The sequence below is a fragment of the Oratosquilla oratoria genome, chromosome 39 (genome assembly GCF_046742065.1).
Source record: "Oratosquilla oratoria isolate Oo_2021 chromosome 39, ASM4674206v1, whole genome shotgun sequence".
Classification (NCBI taxonomy): Eukaryota; Metazoa; Arthropoda; class Malacostraca; order Stomatopoda; family Squillidae; genus Oratosquilla; species Oratosquilla oratoria.
The window spans coordinates 46,103,990-46,121,606 of record NC_134815.1 but is presented as its reverse complement, the minus strand read 5'-3'; the positions used below and the strand labels follow the sequence as shown (position 1 = coordinate 46,121,606).

Here is a 17,617-nt window from a genome sequence, read left to right as displayed (position 1 = left end):
TCTCCTCTTTGCCTCCTTTATCTTATGCTTTACTTGTCTTCTCTTTTCTTTGTACCTCTCATATGATTCTCGCATCCTATTTTGTAACCCTCGTCATGCATATTGTAAATATTCATGCAGATACATTTCTTTTTTACATAGGTGCAAGAAGAGGTTTTGATGGCAAACCTGAAAAAGAATGCAGAGACAGTTTATGGTCAAGAATGGGATTTTTCTGACATGAACACTATTCAGGAGTTCATGAAGATGCATCCACTTACTCAGTATGGTCATTATGAATCTTATGTGGAACGTATTAAGAAAGGAGAAGAGAATGTTCTTACTAAGGAAAAAGTTTTGGTAAGTTAAGTTCCATTTTGTAGAAGTTGCAGTATAATATGATTGTGACTATTCAATATTTATGCTATGTTCTATATAGCATTTACAACTAGTCAACTTGCAATTTATGCTAGTTTACAACCACTTGTACTTACAATCACTTTGTCTACTTATTATCATTCAGTATAGAATATTATTTAAAGAGTTTGAACAAGTTCTATTGGCACAGCATAGTACATACATATACCAAGGCTTTTTCCCCCTTCCAAGGGAGGTATCCAAAAAGGGAAAGGCATAAAAACACTCCCACCCATTTCATCCCTAAATACACTCCACACCCCTCCCACCCTTCCTCTCATCTGAGCACCTCCTGGATGACGGGTCATCCCTGCACCCTGCCCACCGCCCTGGGTCAGAAGCAGTGTCGCAAGACACAGTACATCCACAGCGAGGCCGCTTCATTTAATCGGCGACCCCCCCTCTCCGTCCCCCTTTGCATATAAGGCGAGGACGGGGAGAAATCCCTTCGGGCTGCGTCAAAATTTACTCACACATACTACCCCACCCCCCACTTCCCTGCCCATTCCTCCTCATGCAGTCACAACATCATCCATATACAACCATTCTCCACTCACCTCTGTCTTCTGTCCTCTCCCTTCCTTCCTCAACAGACATTCCCCTCTTCCCCAAAGCCCCCTTCACCCCATCCATCCACCTCATCCTAGGACGTCCCCTCATGTTCACTCCCTCCACATCTGCCTTCCATACCTCCTTTACTAGTCTTTCTTCACTCATTCTTTCCATGTGTCCAAACCATCCTAATATTCTTTCATCAACCCTATCTCCCAAATCCTTTTTCACCCCTGTTCTCCTCCTCACTTCCTCATTTCTCACTCTATCTAGCCTAGTAACCCCCACCATACTTCTCAGACACCTCATCTCAAACACATTCAAACTCCTTCTCTCTTCTTCTCTTATGTTCCACGTTTCTGCCCCATACAGTGCTGTTGGCACAATCACTCCTTCATACAGTCTCCTCTTCGCATCCATTCCCAAATGTCTATTCCTCATTACACTCTTTAAACCACCAAGGCATTTACTCGCTTCTCTCAATCTACATTCTACCTCCACCTTCACTCCACCTTTTCCTGCTACACTTGCACCCAAGTATCTAAAACTATCCACTTCCTCCAGTCGCTCTCCCTTAATGTTCACTTCCAGTCTACTGCCACTTTCACCCCTTGTACATCTCATCACCTTACTTTTACCCACATTTATCTTTAGCTTTCTTCTATCACATACTCTCCCAAACTCTGCCACCAGCTTCCTCAATCCCTCCTCTGACCCTGCCACAAGCGCAGTGTCGTCCGCAAACAACAGCTGGCTCACCTCCCACTTTTCTCCATTTTCTTTAACCATCTCCAATCCCTGACTCACTACCCTAGCATTCACCTCTCGCACCACCCCATCCATGTATAAGTTGAACAGCCAGGGCGACATAACGCATCCTTGACGAAGTCCCACCTTTACTTCAAACCACTCACTCTCTCCATTTCTAATCCTAACACATGCTCTACTACTCTCATAAAAACTCTTGACAGCTCCCAAAAGCTTTCCTCCTATCCCATAAATCTGCATAACCTCCCACAGTGCCTTTCTGTCTACCCTATCATAAGCCTTTTCCAGATCCATGAAAGCCCAAAAAACATCCTTCCCCTTTCCTATAGCTTTCTCACATATCTGTCTTACCACAAAGATCTGATCTACACAACCTCTACCCGTCCTAAATCCACACTGTTCCTCACCAATTACTCCCTCTGTTCCTCTCCTAATCCTCTCAATTAAGATCCTCCCATAAGCCTTCCCTACTACACTCAACAGGCTAATCCCTCATAAAAACAAATATTTCCCAACACCGCCTTTCACTCATGTGGCTCACCCAATCAGCTGTGGTCCTGTGCATATCTTGTATTTACCTAATTGTATTATACGGGAAGGGGAGCTATGCTTGTGGTGTCCCGTCTTCATATCTTGGTTTGTCTGTGTTTACATCCACATGGTATATTCCATTTCTATTGCTTGAAATGTTGTCTAAGAGGTAGATTGGTGCTTCTGGCAGTAGACCAATCAAAATAGAGAAGAAGGCTATTGATTTAGAGCTGAAAATGAGGGTTATCAAGTAATTTGAAGGAGGTAAAAAAGTAAACACCCTAGCATAGGGCCTACAGCTCTCTCACACTACTGTTTCCACCATCCTGAAGGACAAGGTTCGCATATGGGAAGCTGTAAAAGGATTAGCTTCAATAAAGTCAATGATACTTGCCAAACAATGAAAAGGTCTCATTTATGAAATGGAGAAATTATTGATGCTGTGGATTGATGACCAAATTCAGAAACACATGCCCCTAAGCATTATTGCCATCCAGACAAAGGCTAGGAGTCTGTTCCAGACTTTGCAGGAGCAAGCAGGTGAGGACTACATTGGTACTATTCAAGTCAGTACAGGATGGTTCACTTACAGGGTTTTATTTTATCTTTCATAATGTACAGCCCACAGGACCGTGGCTTGACTATGGTGATTCACTAGGCAGGTGATGGGTGCTGAGATGTGGAGAGACTGGTGGTTCCGGGTGTGGAGAGATGGCTGCTGATCTAGATGTACACATGTCGGGCAGAGAGGTGGAGAGATTAAAAGGCCCTTATATACTAGTGAGCAAGGCTCAAGGTGGCCTGGCCAGCTTGTAACTCGTAACTCATGGTTCTACTTTTGGGTATGCAGCCTAGCTTGTCCCAGCCTAGCTTGCATTATGTGCACTGACTGGCAGAGAGCAAGCTGCTGTGAATCACTTTGTGGTTAGCAGAGGAGAACTGCATAACATATACTGTATTTAAATATTTGCACTTGACTGCATGCATTGCTGTTTGAATGTATGTTTTTTTTTTTTACATTGACTTTGGCCTAATCACATATGATCTTGCACATGTATTAACGAGCTGCAGTAATACAATACATTTGATGTCTAAGGTATGAAGGAAAATAAAGACATTTTTACCCATACATTTATATCAAGAGACTGACTTTCAACTAAATTTACAACTGATCAGTCAGAACCCAACCCAGTGATAAGTAGATGACTAGCTGTATTTACATGCAACATAATATACATATTGTATTAGGTCACATATAGTATTTATGGTATATTATATATGGTATTTATCTGTATGTAGGTGCTACATAATATGCAGGAAAATGGCAACACAACTGACTGTAAGGAGGAGACTAGTGAGGACCTCAATGCCTCCAAGTTAAAAATGCATTGGCATTAACCCATCCCCACCTCTGTTCTCCAGATCTGGCCCAGAAATTCACTCAATCCAATCAGTTCTATCAGCTTATTTCCCCTTCTTTTATTTCTGTTCATTCTTATAAGGAAGTCATTACTCTAATTCCTGCTCTCCCACACCTTCTAGCTGTAGATACAGAGATCAACCCAGGTCCATACATATGTCCCACATATACAAAACCTAAAAATTATTCACATTCATCCATCAAATGTAACACATGCTACGCAAGAGTTTATCTCAGATGCATCACACCTGACATCCCAGACCAATACACAAAGAGTTGGAGCTACAGCCTCCACACATATACACTCAGACAAAAAAAAAACAACCAACACAAAAACATACTCTAGATATACTACAAATAAAGATCAACAGTATCACAGATACATGGAGCTGCTTCAGTTCCTACTCACATACACATATCATTAACACAAAAAACTAAACTAACCCCAAAGGTGGACCCATAACACCAATAAAAAATCGCAGTTCTATGAAATTTCTGTTAAATGCCTCATTTTCTAGGTATGCCACTCCCTCCTCCTTCACATTTTGGGAGCAAGTGCCTGGGGTTTTGGGTGGGGAAGTAAAAGATGAGTGGGTAATTCTAATCTAACCAACTAAACCAAACCTAACCTAGCCTACCCAATCCCACACATGCATAACCTAGCATTATAGCCACCATGTTCAAACTAAAGGTCGGAGTTGTGGCCCCGCAGGATAAACGTTGATTGGCAGAAAGAGTCCCGTGACACTCATGGTTACATATGATTGGCTAGAAAGAAAATAGACATAACTTGAAAATGCAAAGAAAATAGGCTTAACTTGAAAATGAGCCATTTACTACAGAAATGACATAGAAGAAAAGTGTGTTAGAATAGTCCAAAATAATGAATAATCATGGTTTTATAATCTAATTTACTGCGGGTGTAATACTAGATATTTTTTATGCACTCATCAGCTGAGTTACTTGAAAACTACAAGATTTACTGGATTTTAAGGAAAAAAATGTCGAGACTCCAAGGTCGAAGTAACAAATCCAAGATCTAATAGAAAATTTCAAGCAGTGGCAACACTGGCTGAGAAGCAGATGGGAACACATTAGCCACAAGTCACAAGATGCTCCTTGTGACTCATGACTAGTTAGGTAGAAATGAGTCTTTTTATCATGGGTATTTCAATCGTGAAATGTTGCTCTTTAAGCGAGTTCTTTTATTTTTTTCCCCACATTATGTGAGGTGCTTCTTCAGCAAGGTTTGACTGTATATATATATATATATATATATATATATATATATATATATATATATATATATATATATATATATATATATATATATATATATTATATGGATAGGATGGATAGTATGGGAGGTAAATGTGAAAATAATAGGCAGGGTATTGGAGATGATTGAAGGTAAGCCAGGGAAAGATATGATGCTATATTTCACTTTATTAGAATGTGTAATAGTTTGTATAATATTCTTAGTCTTTCACAACTTCTGTTTACAGATTCTTGGTGTAACATCAGGGACTTCAGGACAAAGTCGTCTGCTTCCCACAACAAAAGACATATTCACAGGATTCTTTATTTATGGCATTACAGTCCTGTTCGATCGTTTGTTTGCATGGAAACCTGAAATGATGCAATTACAGAAAGACCTGAAAGTAAGTATATATATCTGATAAGGTTTTCAGGAATGTTCCTTGATTTATTTTGCTTTGATGAAGGTAGTCTAATGCAAATCAATAACAGAAGTTCATCACTTTATAACAAGATATTCAGTGAAGAAAGGTTAGTAAAAGAAGTGTGGAAGGCAGAGGTGGGTGGAGTGAACATGAGGGGGTGACCAAGGATGAGATGGATGGATGGGATAAAAGGGGCATTGGGAAAGAGGGGAATGTCTGTTGAGGAAGGACGGGAGAGGACAGAAGATAAGGGTGAATGGAGAATGGTTGTGTATGGATGATGCTGTGATGCATGAGGGGGAGTGGGTGGGGGATGGGGGGTGAGGGAGTATGTGTGAGAAATAAATTGATGCAGCCCAAAGGGATTTTTGCCCTTCTTCTTCTCTGCATGGGGGATGGAGAGAGGGGGTTGCCGATTTAATGAAGCAGCCTTGCTGTGGATGTGCTGCATCTTGCTACACTGCTTCTGACCCAGGGCAGTGAACAAGATGCAGGGATGACTCGTCATCCAGGAGGTGCCAAGATAAGGAGGGGAGTGGAGTATGTTAAGGATGAAATGGGTGGGAGTGGTTTTTATGCCTCTGTGTTTTGGCTACCTCCCTTGTACATATACCAAAGGCTTTTTTCCCCCTTACATGGGAGGTAGCCAAAAGACAAAGAATAGAATCCACTCTCACCCATTCCACCCCCTACACACTCCACTCCCCTCTACCCTCTTTCCACCCTCTTATATTGGCACCACCTGGATGACGGGTCATCCCTGCATCTTGCCCACTGCCCTGGATCAGAAGCAGTGTCACAAGACACATCACATCAACAGCAAGGCCACTTCATAAATTCGGCAACTCCTCTTCTCCATCCCCTCATGCAGAAAAGAAGATGGGGAGAAATCCCTTTGGGTTGCATCAGTTTATTTCTCATACTCTTACCCCCTTCCCCCACCCACTCTCCCTCATGCATCACAGCAACATCCATACACAACCATTTTCCTTTCACCCCTATCTTCTGTCCTCTCCAGTTCTACCTCAACAGACATTCCCCTCTTTCCCAATGCCCCTTTTACCCCATTCATCCATCTCATCCTAGGACGCCCCCTCAAGTTCACTTCTTCCACCTCTGCCTTCCACACCTCTTTTACTAATCTTTCTTCTCTCATTCTTTCCATGTGACCAAACCATCCCAATCCTCTTTCATCAGCCCTATCTCCCAACTCTCTTTCCAGCCCCATTCTCCTCCTCATCTCCTCATTTCTTACTCTTTCTAGCCTAGTGACCCCTATCATACTTCTCAGGTATTTCATTTCAAACACATTCAAACTCCTCTCTTCCTCTCTTATGCTCCATGTTTCTGCTCCATACAGTGCTGTTGGCACAATCACTCCTTTATACAATCTCCTCTTAGCATTCATTCTCAAATGTCTATTTCTCATTACACTTTATAATCCCCCAAGGCATTTACTCGTTTCTCTCAATCTACATTCTACTTCCACCCCCACTCCTCCCTTTCCTGCCACATTCATGCCCAAGTATCTAAAACTATCCACTTCCTCCAGTCTCTCTCCTTTAATATTCACTTCCAGCCTGCTGCCACTCTCTCCCCTTGTACATCTCATCACCTTACTTTTACCCACATTTATCCTCAACTTCCTTCTTTCACACACCTTCCCAAACTCTTTCACTAACTTTCTCAATCCCTCCTCTGATCCTGCGACAAGCGCAGTGTTGTCAGCAAAAAAGAACTGGCTTATCTCCCACTTTTCTCCATTTTCTTTAACCATCTCCAATCCCTGACCCACTACCCTTGCATTCACCTCTTGCACCATTCCATTAATGTATAAATTGAACAGCCAGGGCGACATAACTTATCCCTGACAAAGTCCCACCTTTACCTCAAACCATTCACTCTTTCCATTTCTAATCCTAACACAAACTCTACTACTCTTGTAAAAACTCCTGACTGCTCTTAACAGCTTTCCTCCTATCCCATATATCTGCAAAACCTCCCACAGTGCCTTCCTGTCTACCCTGTCATAAGCCTTTTCCAGATCCATAAAAGCCCAAAAAACATCCTTACCTTTTCCTATAGCTTTCTCACATATCTGTCTTACCACAAAAATCTGATCTACACAACCTCTACCTGTCCTAAACCCACGCTGTTCCTCACCAATTACTCCATCTGTTCCTCTCCTAATCTTCTCAATCAAGACCCTCCTATAAGCCTTCCCAACTACACTTAACAAGCTGATCCCTCTGAAACTACTACATACACGCTCATCCCCCTTTCCCATATAAATTGGAACTATACAGGCACCCCTCCAGTCCTCCGGCACTCTACCCTCTCTCCAGCAAACTTAAATAACCTCACCAGGCAGTCCACCATAACTGTACCTCCTTTCTTCAGACATTCTGCATGGCATACATCCAACCTGCTCTCATCATCATAACAGCTGCTTTCACTTCCTCTTTCCTTATTTCTCCTCCATTTTCCTCACTCATCATGGTCATTTTCTTAGCACTTCCAACTGCAACTACTTTTCCCTCTCTGTCCTTCACATTTAGCAATTCCCTAAAATACTATGCCCACCTTCCTCTCACTGCCTTCTCTTCCATTATCATCTCTCCATCTGCACTTTTACCTTTTCTTCTCTACTTGATTTGCCTCCTCTTCCTCTTTTGATTTCTTTCCAAAACATTTTTTATTACTTTCAAAATTTTCTGTTATACTCTTACCCCATTTCACATCTACTCTCCTCTTTGTCTCCTTTATCTTATGCTTTACTATACTTCTCTTCTTTTTACTTTGTACCTCTCATACAATTCCCTCATCCTAAAATGTAACCAATCTGTGAAAGCCTGCTTCTCTTCTACACCCTTCTTCACTTTCTCATCCCACCACTCCCTACCTTTCTTTCTATTTCCTCCTGTCCTCCTTGTTCCACACACCATCTTTGCACATCTTATAACTCCCTCTTTGAACCATCCCCATTCCTCCTCCACTCCTAGTTCTACCCTATCCTTCACTCCCTCCCAATCCTCTCTCAGCTTCTTTTTATACTCCTTCTCCTTTTCTTTCTCATTAAGCAGTTCACTCTAAGTACCTCCCTACCCTCTGCCCTTTACCTCTTTCTCCATCTATTCCCCACTCCCAACTTATCTTCCACCAAAAAATGATCTGATATTCCCCCACCCTCTCCCCTTAGATCATGTACATCCTTAACTCTTCCTACTATACTCCTGGTTACCACTATGTAGTCCATTAATGCTCTATCTGCCACCCTTCTAACCACCACCCTCTCCCATGTGTGCTTATGCCTGACTTTCTTCCTAAACACTGGATTTGCTATCATCAACTCTCCTTTGAGACACATCTCCACCATCAGCTCTCCGCTTCGATTTTTTTCCTGGAACTCCATACTTCCCAATCACTTTGTCTATTTCTTCATTTCCTACCTTAGCATTAAGGTCTCCCAATACAACTACATTGATATTTCTCCTTGATCCCTCTATACACTCATTTAAATCCATCCAAAATGCCTTCCCGTTGTAAGGGGGAAAAAGCCTTTGGTATATGTATGTATGTATGAATGTATGTTTTTTGCTATATTCCTACAGATCTATTTTACTCCAAAAGAGCGACACTCTGAGGGAGGTATATTGATAGGACCCAATTCTTCTAGTCCTGACACCAGTAAAAGAATTCTTCATATGTATTCCACACCACCTGCTGCATATCAGGTATTTTTTTTCCTGTAAAATGACACTTGAACACTAAATCTCTTCAAATGAAAACAGTAAACAGTATTTTTGAAGTATATTAATAGAGAACATCACTTCATGTAATTTAATAGTACTCATTTCTTAGAGGGATCTTTATTGTTATGTATTGATTTTTGCAGATCATGACAGAGCCTGAGGCTCTTTATGTTCATTTACTTTTTGGCCTTGCCGATGCTAACATTGGTATGATTGAGGCAAATTTTGCCTCCCTCATATATAATTCCTGCAAAACCCTGGAAAACTTATGGCCATATCTAGTCAGTGACATAAGAAATGTAAGTATATTTGTGAAAGTTAAAGATATTAATAACAATTAACAGTAGCAACTGGAGGCACCTGCATGTTGTACCACAGTACTCTGGAGAGGGAACCAATCAAATTGAGTCACATATATACTGGTTAATAATGGTAGGATACAATAGGTAAAAGCTTGCTTCTGGCTTTGAGAAGAACAGGGGGAGGGGGAAGAAGGAGGAGGAGACAGCAATACTTGTCTGGTGATCCTCCAAGGTAGTCTGTCCTTGACAAGTGAATTCCCAGTTGGTGATGCACAGCCTGGGTCCTTGACGAGTAGTGAGGGAGGTGGCGGGTGTCACAGTGTGGGAGGTGGCGGGAGATTGCTTCCTCAATACCCAAGGCTGTCTGTTCCCGGTGAACTCCCAGTGACCCTTATATTCACCAGGGTTAGGTTATGACCCTCACATTAACTGTCACTTGGAAGACAGCACAGCTGGGGCCAGCAGATGTTCCAGGAGACTCATTTTGTCCAACATGCCGTGGTGAGTTGGACCTCGGGCCCATTTTGTCTCACCTGACACGATTAGGTCATGACCTCAGGGCAGTCAGTGACTCCCAGGTGTTCAGTCCCTAGGGACCCTTGGAGGCACCGTGTTGATGCTGGTGGATAAAGTTGGATAAAGTGAGAAATGAGGAAGTGATAGGCCTGATGAAAGATAATTATTGGGATGGTTTGGACACATGAAAAGAAAAAGTGTAGAAATATTAGCAAAAGAAGTGTGGGAAGCACAAGTGGATGGAGTGAACTTAACCCCTACACTCCGGGGCACATCGCACGTCTGGCAGCATTAGCTGCCCGACGTGCAATGTTGCGTCATAATAATCGGGTTATAAAAAATAAAGTCAGTGTTCAATCGTTCGTTCTCTTTTACCCGTGAATTTTGATAACCATAGAAAAATATGATGAAGCCAGTTTAGAGAGAATGGAGGTTACGTAGGTACGACTGTAATAAATATAATCAAGACGCAGATGTCGGCATCGTCGCATACCCACTTGCTCCTCATGACACCTACGTAGGCGTCACCATATGGAAGTGGTTAAAGGGATCACCAAGGATGAAATGGATGGATGAGGTGAAAGGGGCTTTGAACAAGGGGGGGGGGGTGTCTGTTGAGTAAGGAAGGGAGAAGGTGGGGGATAGGGGTGAGTGGCGGATGGTTGTGTATGGATGATATTTTAATGCAGCCCAAGGGATTTCTCCCCATCTTCTCTATTCTCATGAGGGGACAGGGAGAGGGGTTGGTGGTGTAAGTGAAGCGGCCTCCCTGTGGATATGCTGTGTCTTGCTGTATTGCTCCTGACCTAGGCAATGGGCAGGAGACAGGGATGACCCTTCATCCACAAGGAGCTAAGATAAGAGAGGAACAATGGTGGTTGATGGGAGTGGATGTATGGCTTTGACTTGGCTCCCTCCCTTGTAAGGGGAAGCCTTTAGTATATAGATTGTTAGATGTATTTTTCACCATAATCATGAGATACTGATATTCATATAATGTCACCTTAAAGGATTTAATGTATGGATTTCCCTATATTTTGCAGGGATATATTAACTCAAGTGTGAAGATACCTGATAAAGTAAGACAGGAGTTAGACAGTATTCTACAGGCCAACCCTACACGAGCCAATTACTTGGAGCAGGAATTCAGCAAAGGATTTGATGGTATTATTAACAGAATATGGCCACACCTTAATGTCATTTTATGTGAGTTTCCTCTTTTTCTTAGTTTAGAATAGCTGTGCACTGTATCCAGTCTCATCTTCCTGTTTATTTATTTGTTTACATTTCATATTTCCATTTGCAGATATATGTCTCATGGCTTTTATTATACTTTATACATATCTTCTTAACTCAACAGGCACTACCACGGGTTCTCAAGAGATTTACGCAAATCATCTGCATTGTATCTATGGGAGGGGTGTATCACTCTACTCTCCTATCTATGGTGCTACTGAAGGACTCTTAGGCATCAATCTTTGGCCAGAACAGGAAGAATCAAAGTAGGTAAAAAAAATGACTAGTATGTACATACATACCAACGGCTTTTTCCCCCATACAAGGGAGGTAGCCAAAATCAAAGGCATAAATTCACTCCCACCCATTTCATCCCTACATACTCCACTCCCATTCACCACCCCTCCTTTCCTCTTTTCTTGGCTCCTCCTGAATGACAGACCATCCCTGCATCTTGCCCACTGCCCTGGGTCAGAAGCAATGTAGCAAGACACAGGACATCCATAGCAAGGCTGCTTCATTTAATTGCCCCCCCCCCCCTTTTTCTCCTCAAGCAGAAACAGAGAAGACAGGGAGAAATCCTATCAGGCTGCATCAAACTATCATTCACACATACTCTCTCATCCCCCAGCTCCCACCCACTTCCTTCCATGCATCACTGCATCATCTATACACAACCATTCTCCACTCACCCCTATTTTCTGTCAAGGGATTACAAAGGCAGAGCATGCCGACAGGAGACCTTTTGGTCCATAACTAGGTCGGATGTGGAAAAAATGTAATAATGATAAATAAATTAAAGAAATAAATAAAAATTATAATAATATAAATAATAATAACTAAAAAATAAATGCATATATAGTTAAATAATAAACAAACAGATGAATAGTAAATAATATTAAATTGACAGATAACTAATAATAAATGAAAATCAAGCAAATAATGATAAACAAATAAACAAATAATATAAAATAAATGGCAGTCATTACAGCATCTTGCTTAGATGTTTATCTAAATGAATCTTAAAACTTTAAACTGAACTACATTGCACTGCCTCTGCAGGAAGTTTGTTCCATTCTTTAACTACATGGTTGGCGAAGTTGTTTCTACCCACTTCCAAATTAAATCTATTTCCTGACAGTTTGAGACCATTATTTCTTGTCAGATTCTCATTCAGTGTGAAAATTTTGTCACTTTTGATTTTGTCAATTCCGTTTAGAATCTTAAAGACCTGTATCAAATCACTTCTGAGTCTATGCTTTGTTAGGGAAAATGAATTCATATGTTTTAGTCCATTTTCATGTTTTTTTTTTATATTTGGAATCAGTTTTGTGGCTTGCCATTGTACTTATAATAGTTGGCCAGTGTGATTCCTAGTAACCTTTTCATCTCTAATGTAACTATAGAATTCTTTGGGATTCTCTTTGGATTTATTAGCGACATTCATTTCGTATTGTTGTTGTTGTTTATATATATATATATATATATATATATATATATATATATATATATATATATATATATATATATATATTGTATGGAGCAGAAACATGGAACATGAGAGAGGAAGAGAGAAGGAATTTGAATGTGTTTGAGATGAAGTGTCTGAGAAGTATGATGGGGGTTACTAGGCTAGATAGAGTGAGAAATGAGGAAGTGAGGAGGAGAACAGGGGTGGAAAGGGAGTTGGGAGATAGGGTTGATGAAAGAGTATTAGGATGGTTTGGACACATGGAAAGAATGAGTGAAGAAAGACTAGTAAAGGAGGTATGGAAGGCAGATGTGGAGGGAGTGAACATGAGGGGATGTCCTAGGATGAGATGGAGGGATGGGGTGAAGGGGGCTTTGGGGAAGAGGGGAATGTCGGTTGAGGAAGGACGGGAGAGGACAGAAGACAGGGGTTAATGGAGAATGGTTGTATATGGAAAATGTTGTGATGCATGAGGTGGATTGGACGGGGGAATGGGGGTGAGGTAGTGTGTGTGAGCAAAAATTTTTGACACAGCCCGAAGGGATTTCTCCCCGTCCTCTCCTTTATATGGGGGGACGGAGAGGGGGGGTCGCCGATTTAATGAAGCGGCCTTGCTGTGGATGTGCTGTGTCCTGCGACACTGCTTCTGACCCAGGGCAGTGGACAGGGTGCAGGGATGACCCGTCATCTAGGAGGTGCTAAGATGGGAGGGAGGGTGGAGGGGTGTGGAGTGTTTTTGGGGATGAAATGGGGTAATGTTTTTGTGCCTTGTCCTTTTTGGCTACCCCCCTGGTAAGGGGAAAAAAAGCCTTGGTATATGTATGTATGTATGTATGTATATATGTATATATATATATATATATAAATCTCTGTATTATTACATAACTTTGATAGTCTTTAAGTGAACCCAAGCACTTGTATATCTTATAAACCTGTCTCTTTTTAGCAATACTTTTTTCAGTTTCTTTGTCGAGCTATTTTGGGCAAGCCTGATTTTGGGGGGGCGTCTGTCCTTAAATGGGATGTAAGTATGAATCATCTTAGTAAGCATATTTTGAAATATTTCCCACATGTGATCTACAGGTCTTCGCTTAATTTTGCCTCCCAATCTGTAAGCTGAAGCTCCTGATGTAGTCCTATGAACTGAGCTTTACTAAAATTGTGTATTTTAGACACACAAGTATCTATTCTAAAAAATTTTAGCCATTTGAATCTAAGTTGTGATCACTTTGGAATAGTTTCACCAACTTCTACGTCGGTTATCATGCTTTCACAGCTAATGATCAATAGATCGAGTATGTTTCCATGTCTTATGGGCTCTTTTACATGCTGAACTAAGTAATTGTCATTGAGAAAATCTATCAAGCGATTACCTATATGGCCATGTTCAAGGGTCATCCAGTCAATGTCAGTAAAATTGAAATCACCCATTATCAATAGGTCCTGGTTGTATAAACTAGACAGTTTTTGAAGCAACAGTTTGTCATATGCTAATGATAATGTTTTAGGCCTATATATTACACCTACATTCATTTTTTGTCCATTTGCTTGGGTTAATTCTACCCACATACTATCTTATGCATCCTGTTTCACTTTCTCTAAAACACAGGCACAGACATTGCTTTTAACATACAACAGAACACCCCCACCTTTCTTGTGATTTCTATCCTGATGAAAGTGTTTAAATCCTGCAATATTAAATTCAGCTTCAAACCCTTTACCATTAAACCATGTCTCAGTTATTCCTATCATATCGAGATTTTCGCTTTTGACATACGCCAGTATTTCTTGGAATTTATTCCTGATACTACGAGCATTAAAGTACATGGTATTAAGAAACTTGTGATTATTTCTTTTTGACACGTTTTGTATTTCAGCATCATGCTTTGCATTATAACTTTTTCTTTATTAACCCCTTGCTCTGTATTGACATTTGGTCCTTCATTGACATTCAATGCCTCATGGACATTTGCCCTATCACAGACATCTGGTCCCTCACAGTCATTCAGTCTCTTATGTATACCTTGCCCCCCCATGTTACCACGTTCCACACCGGCCACATGTCATTCACTGACATTCTGTCCGACATCCCTTCCTAAAATGATTGTCTGTCCTCCACTGACATTATATCCTACTGTGATATTTTGTCCTCCACTAACATTACATACCATCGTGATATTTTGTCCTCCACTATCATTATATCCCATCATGATATTTTGTTCTCCATTATTATTACACCTCATTGTGATATTTTGTCCTTTGACATTACATCTTAATGTAATATTTTGTCCTCTATTGGCATTATATCCTAAAATGATATTTTGTCCTACACTGACATATTACTCTACATTATTGCTATACCCTACTCTATTCTCCCCAATACACTCTATTTCCCCTTCCCTTTTAGTTTCTACCCCAAAAAAGGAACTAGTTCATTACAAACTCCCACAATGAGGTTTGTAAGAACATCTTTGCCTCTGTGAGTAAGGTGGATCCCATCAGAAGCATAAAGGTCATGACGCCTGGAAAAGAAATACCAAGGAGCAAGAAAGTGGTATCCTCGTTGCGTGCACAATTGTGATATCCTCTCATTGATTCCTATGGCTCTACTGTTCCAACACGAGCCTGCATAAATCCTCTGAAGGATCCCACAGACTATGTGATAACTCCCACGCTCCTTCATCTTTTGAAGAAGGACTTTGTAATTCCGAACAAGTTCCTCTGATCTCACCCTACCCACATCGTTACTTCCCGTATGAACAATTGTAACCATATTCGTCTGCCTTTGTTCCCTGATGGTCTGGGTACAATCAGTGATCCCACGGCCCAGTTGACATACAAGCTTACAACATCGTTTAGTCTTCCGCTGCAGGATGTCGTCATAGTCTCGCACCATGGAGTCCCCCACTACCAAGAACTCCTGATTTTCAGTCACTTTATCCTCCAGCAGGGCAAAACGATTGGCTAGAGCCAGCGGTTGCTCTGCAGGGGACCTGCTTACTGAACATGGGCTTGACAAATGGGACCCCATGGAGCGCTACTTGCTCACAGCAGTGGCAGTAGTTGAAGAGGTGGTATGCTCTTTGGGTTGTGGGGAGGATTCACTCTTCTCACAGAGCACACTCTTCAGAAGATGAATTTCCTCCTCATACATCCTGAGACAGTCCTCCAGGTTCACACAACCTTCACAAGCCATTTCAATCCTCCTTCAGCAATACAGACAGCAAAGAGAAAATATAAAACAAAAGAAACAAAAGCGGTCACTAAATAAACTAAATACATGAAGCTTACTCTGGTTACCTTATACTATTATTCCTACCTTTAGAGTACAGTAACAGGCTACTGTTTTGATTCTAAATTACTAGAACACTACACAAAGGATTACAAAGGTGGAGCATGCCGGCAGGAGACCTTTTGGTCCATATCTAGGTAAGATGCGAAAAAAAATCATAATAATAAATGAATAAATAAAATATAATACTGTAAATAACAAATACATACATACATATACCAAGGCTTTTTCCCCCTTACAAGGGAGGTAGCCAAAAAGGAAAAGGCATAAAATCATTCCCACCCATTTCATCCCTGAATACACTCCACACCCCTCCACCCTCCCTCTCATCTTAGTACCTCCTGGATGACGGGTCATCCCTGCACCTTGTCCACTGCCCTGGGTCAGAAGCAGTGTCACAAGACACAGCACATCCACAGCAAGGCCGCTTCATTAAATCGGCGACCCCCCCCCCTCTCCGTCCCCCCATGCATAAAGGAGAAGACGGGGAGAAATCCCTTTGGGCTGCGTCAAAAATTGCTCACACATACTACCTCACCCCCCATTCCCCCACCCATTCCACCTCATGCATCACAACATGACCCATATACAACCATTCTCCATTCACCCCTGTCTTCTGTCCTTTCCCATCCTTCCTCAACAGACATTCCCCTCTTCCCCAAAGCCCCCTTCACCCCATCCATCCACCTCATCGTAGGACATCCCTTCAAAGGTACAGGTAAACGTCGACTTACGATGGCCGCGACTTACGATTGTTCGACTTTACGATGACGACGACGACGACGACGATATGATAATTTAACCCCTTCCATACGGTGCCGCACACGTAGGCGTCATGAGGAGCAAGTGGATTCGCGACGCTGCCATATCGGCGTCTTGATTATATTTATTGTAGTCGCCCCTGTGTTTTTACATTCTCTCAAATGTGCCCTAAATCCCATTCTCTGTGGTTTTCAAAATTCGCGGGTGAGAGAACGATCGATATAAGCGGTGACTATATTTTATGATGCGAGTATTATTACGTCACGTCGTACGGCTGGCATTGGCTGCTGCCCGTGAGATTTAAGTTCCGTACTGAAAATACATATTATAGTGTTTGAATATGGTAAAAAGGATAAAAATAATTAAATAAACTACTGTACATGTTTAATAGGCTATATTCAGTATCTCTGGTGGTTAATATACAGGTAGGCTAGGTACAGTGACCATGGAACAGAATGGGGATCGACTTACGATGAGATCGTCTTACGATGGCTCTATCGAAACCTAATGCCATCGTAAGTCGACGTTTACCTGTATAGTTAAATAATAAACAAACAGGTAAATAGTAAATAATAATAAATTGACATTTAACTAATAATAAATGAGAATCAAACAGACAATTAACAAAACAAAAACAAATAATATAAAATAAATTATAATCATTACAGCATCTTGCTTAGGTGTTTTAACTAAATGATTCTTAAAGCTTCAAACTGAACTACAAGGCACTGCCTCTGCAGGAAGTTTATTCCATTCATTAACTACATGGTTGGTGAAGTTGTTTCTACCCACTTTCCAATTGAATCTATTTCTGGACAGTTTGAGACCATTGTTTCCTGCCTGATTCTCATTCAGTATGAAAATTTTGTCACTTTTGATGTCAATTCCCTTTAGAATTTTAAAGACCTGTATCAAGTCACCTCTGAGTCTACACTTT

The 17,617-nt window shown here is 41.2% G+C and overlaps 1 protein-coding gene across 3 annotated transcripts in view; it reads left to right on the top strand.

Annotated features, from left to right (window-relative positions):
• Positions 1–17,617, top strand: part of LOC143020396 (uncharacterized) — a 54,496-nt gene that overhangs the window by 13,649 nt on the left and 23,230 nt on the right. For all 3 annotated transcript variants that reach the window (XM_076176811.1, XM_076176810.1, XM_076176812.1), the window contains 6 exons: positions 142–339; positions 5,173–5,328; positions 8,961–9,083; positions 9,245–9,400; positions 10,963–11,125; positions 11,280–11,421. In XM_076176811.1, the coding sequence (XP_076032926.1) occupies positions 142–339; positions 5,173–5,328; positions 8,961–9,083; positions 9,245–9,400; positions 10,963–11,125; positions 11,280–11,421 (938 nt within the window). The remainder of the gene's footprint in view (positions 1–141; positions 340–5,172; positions 5,329–8,960; positions 9,084–9,244; positions 9,401–10,962; positions 11,126–11,279; positions 11,422–17,617) is intronic.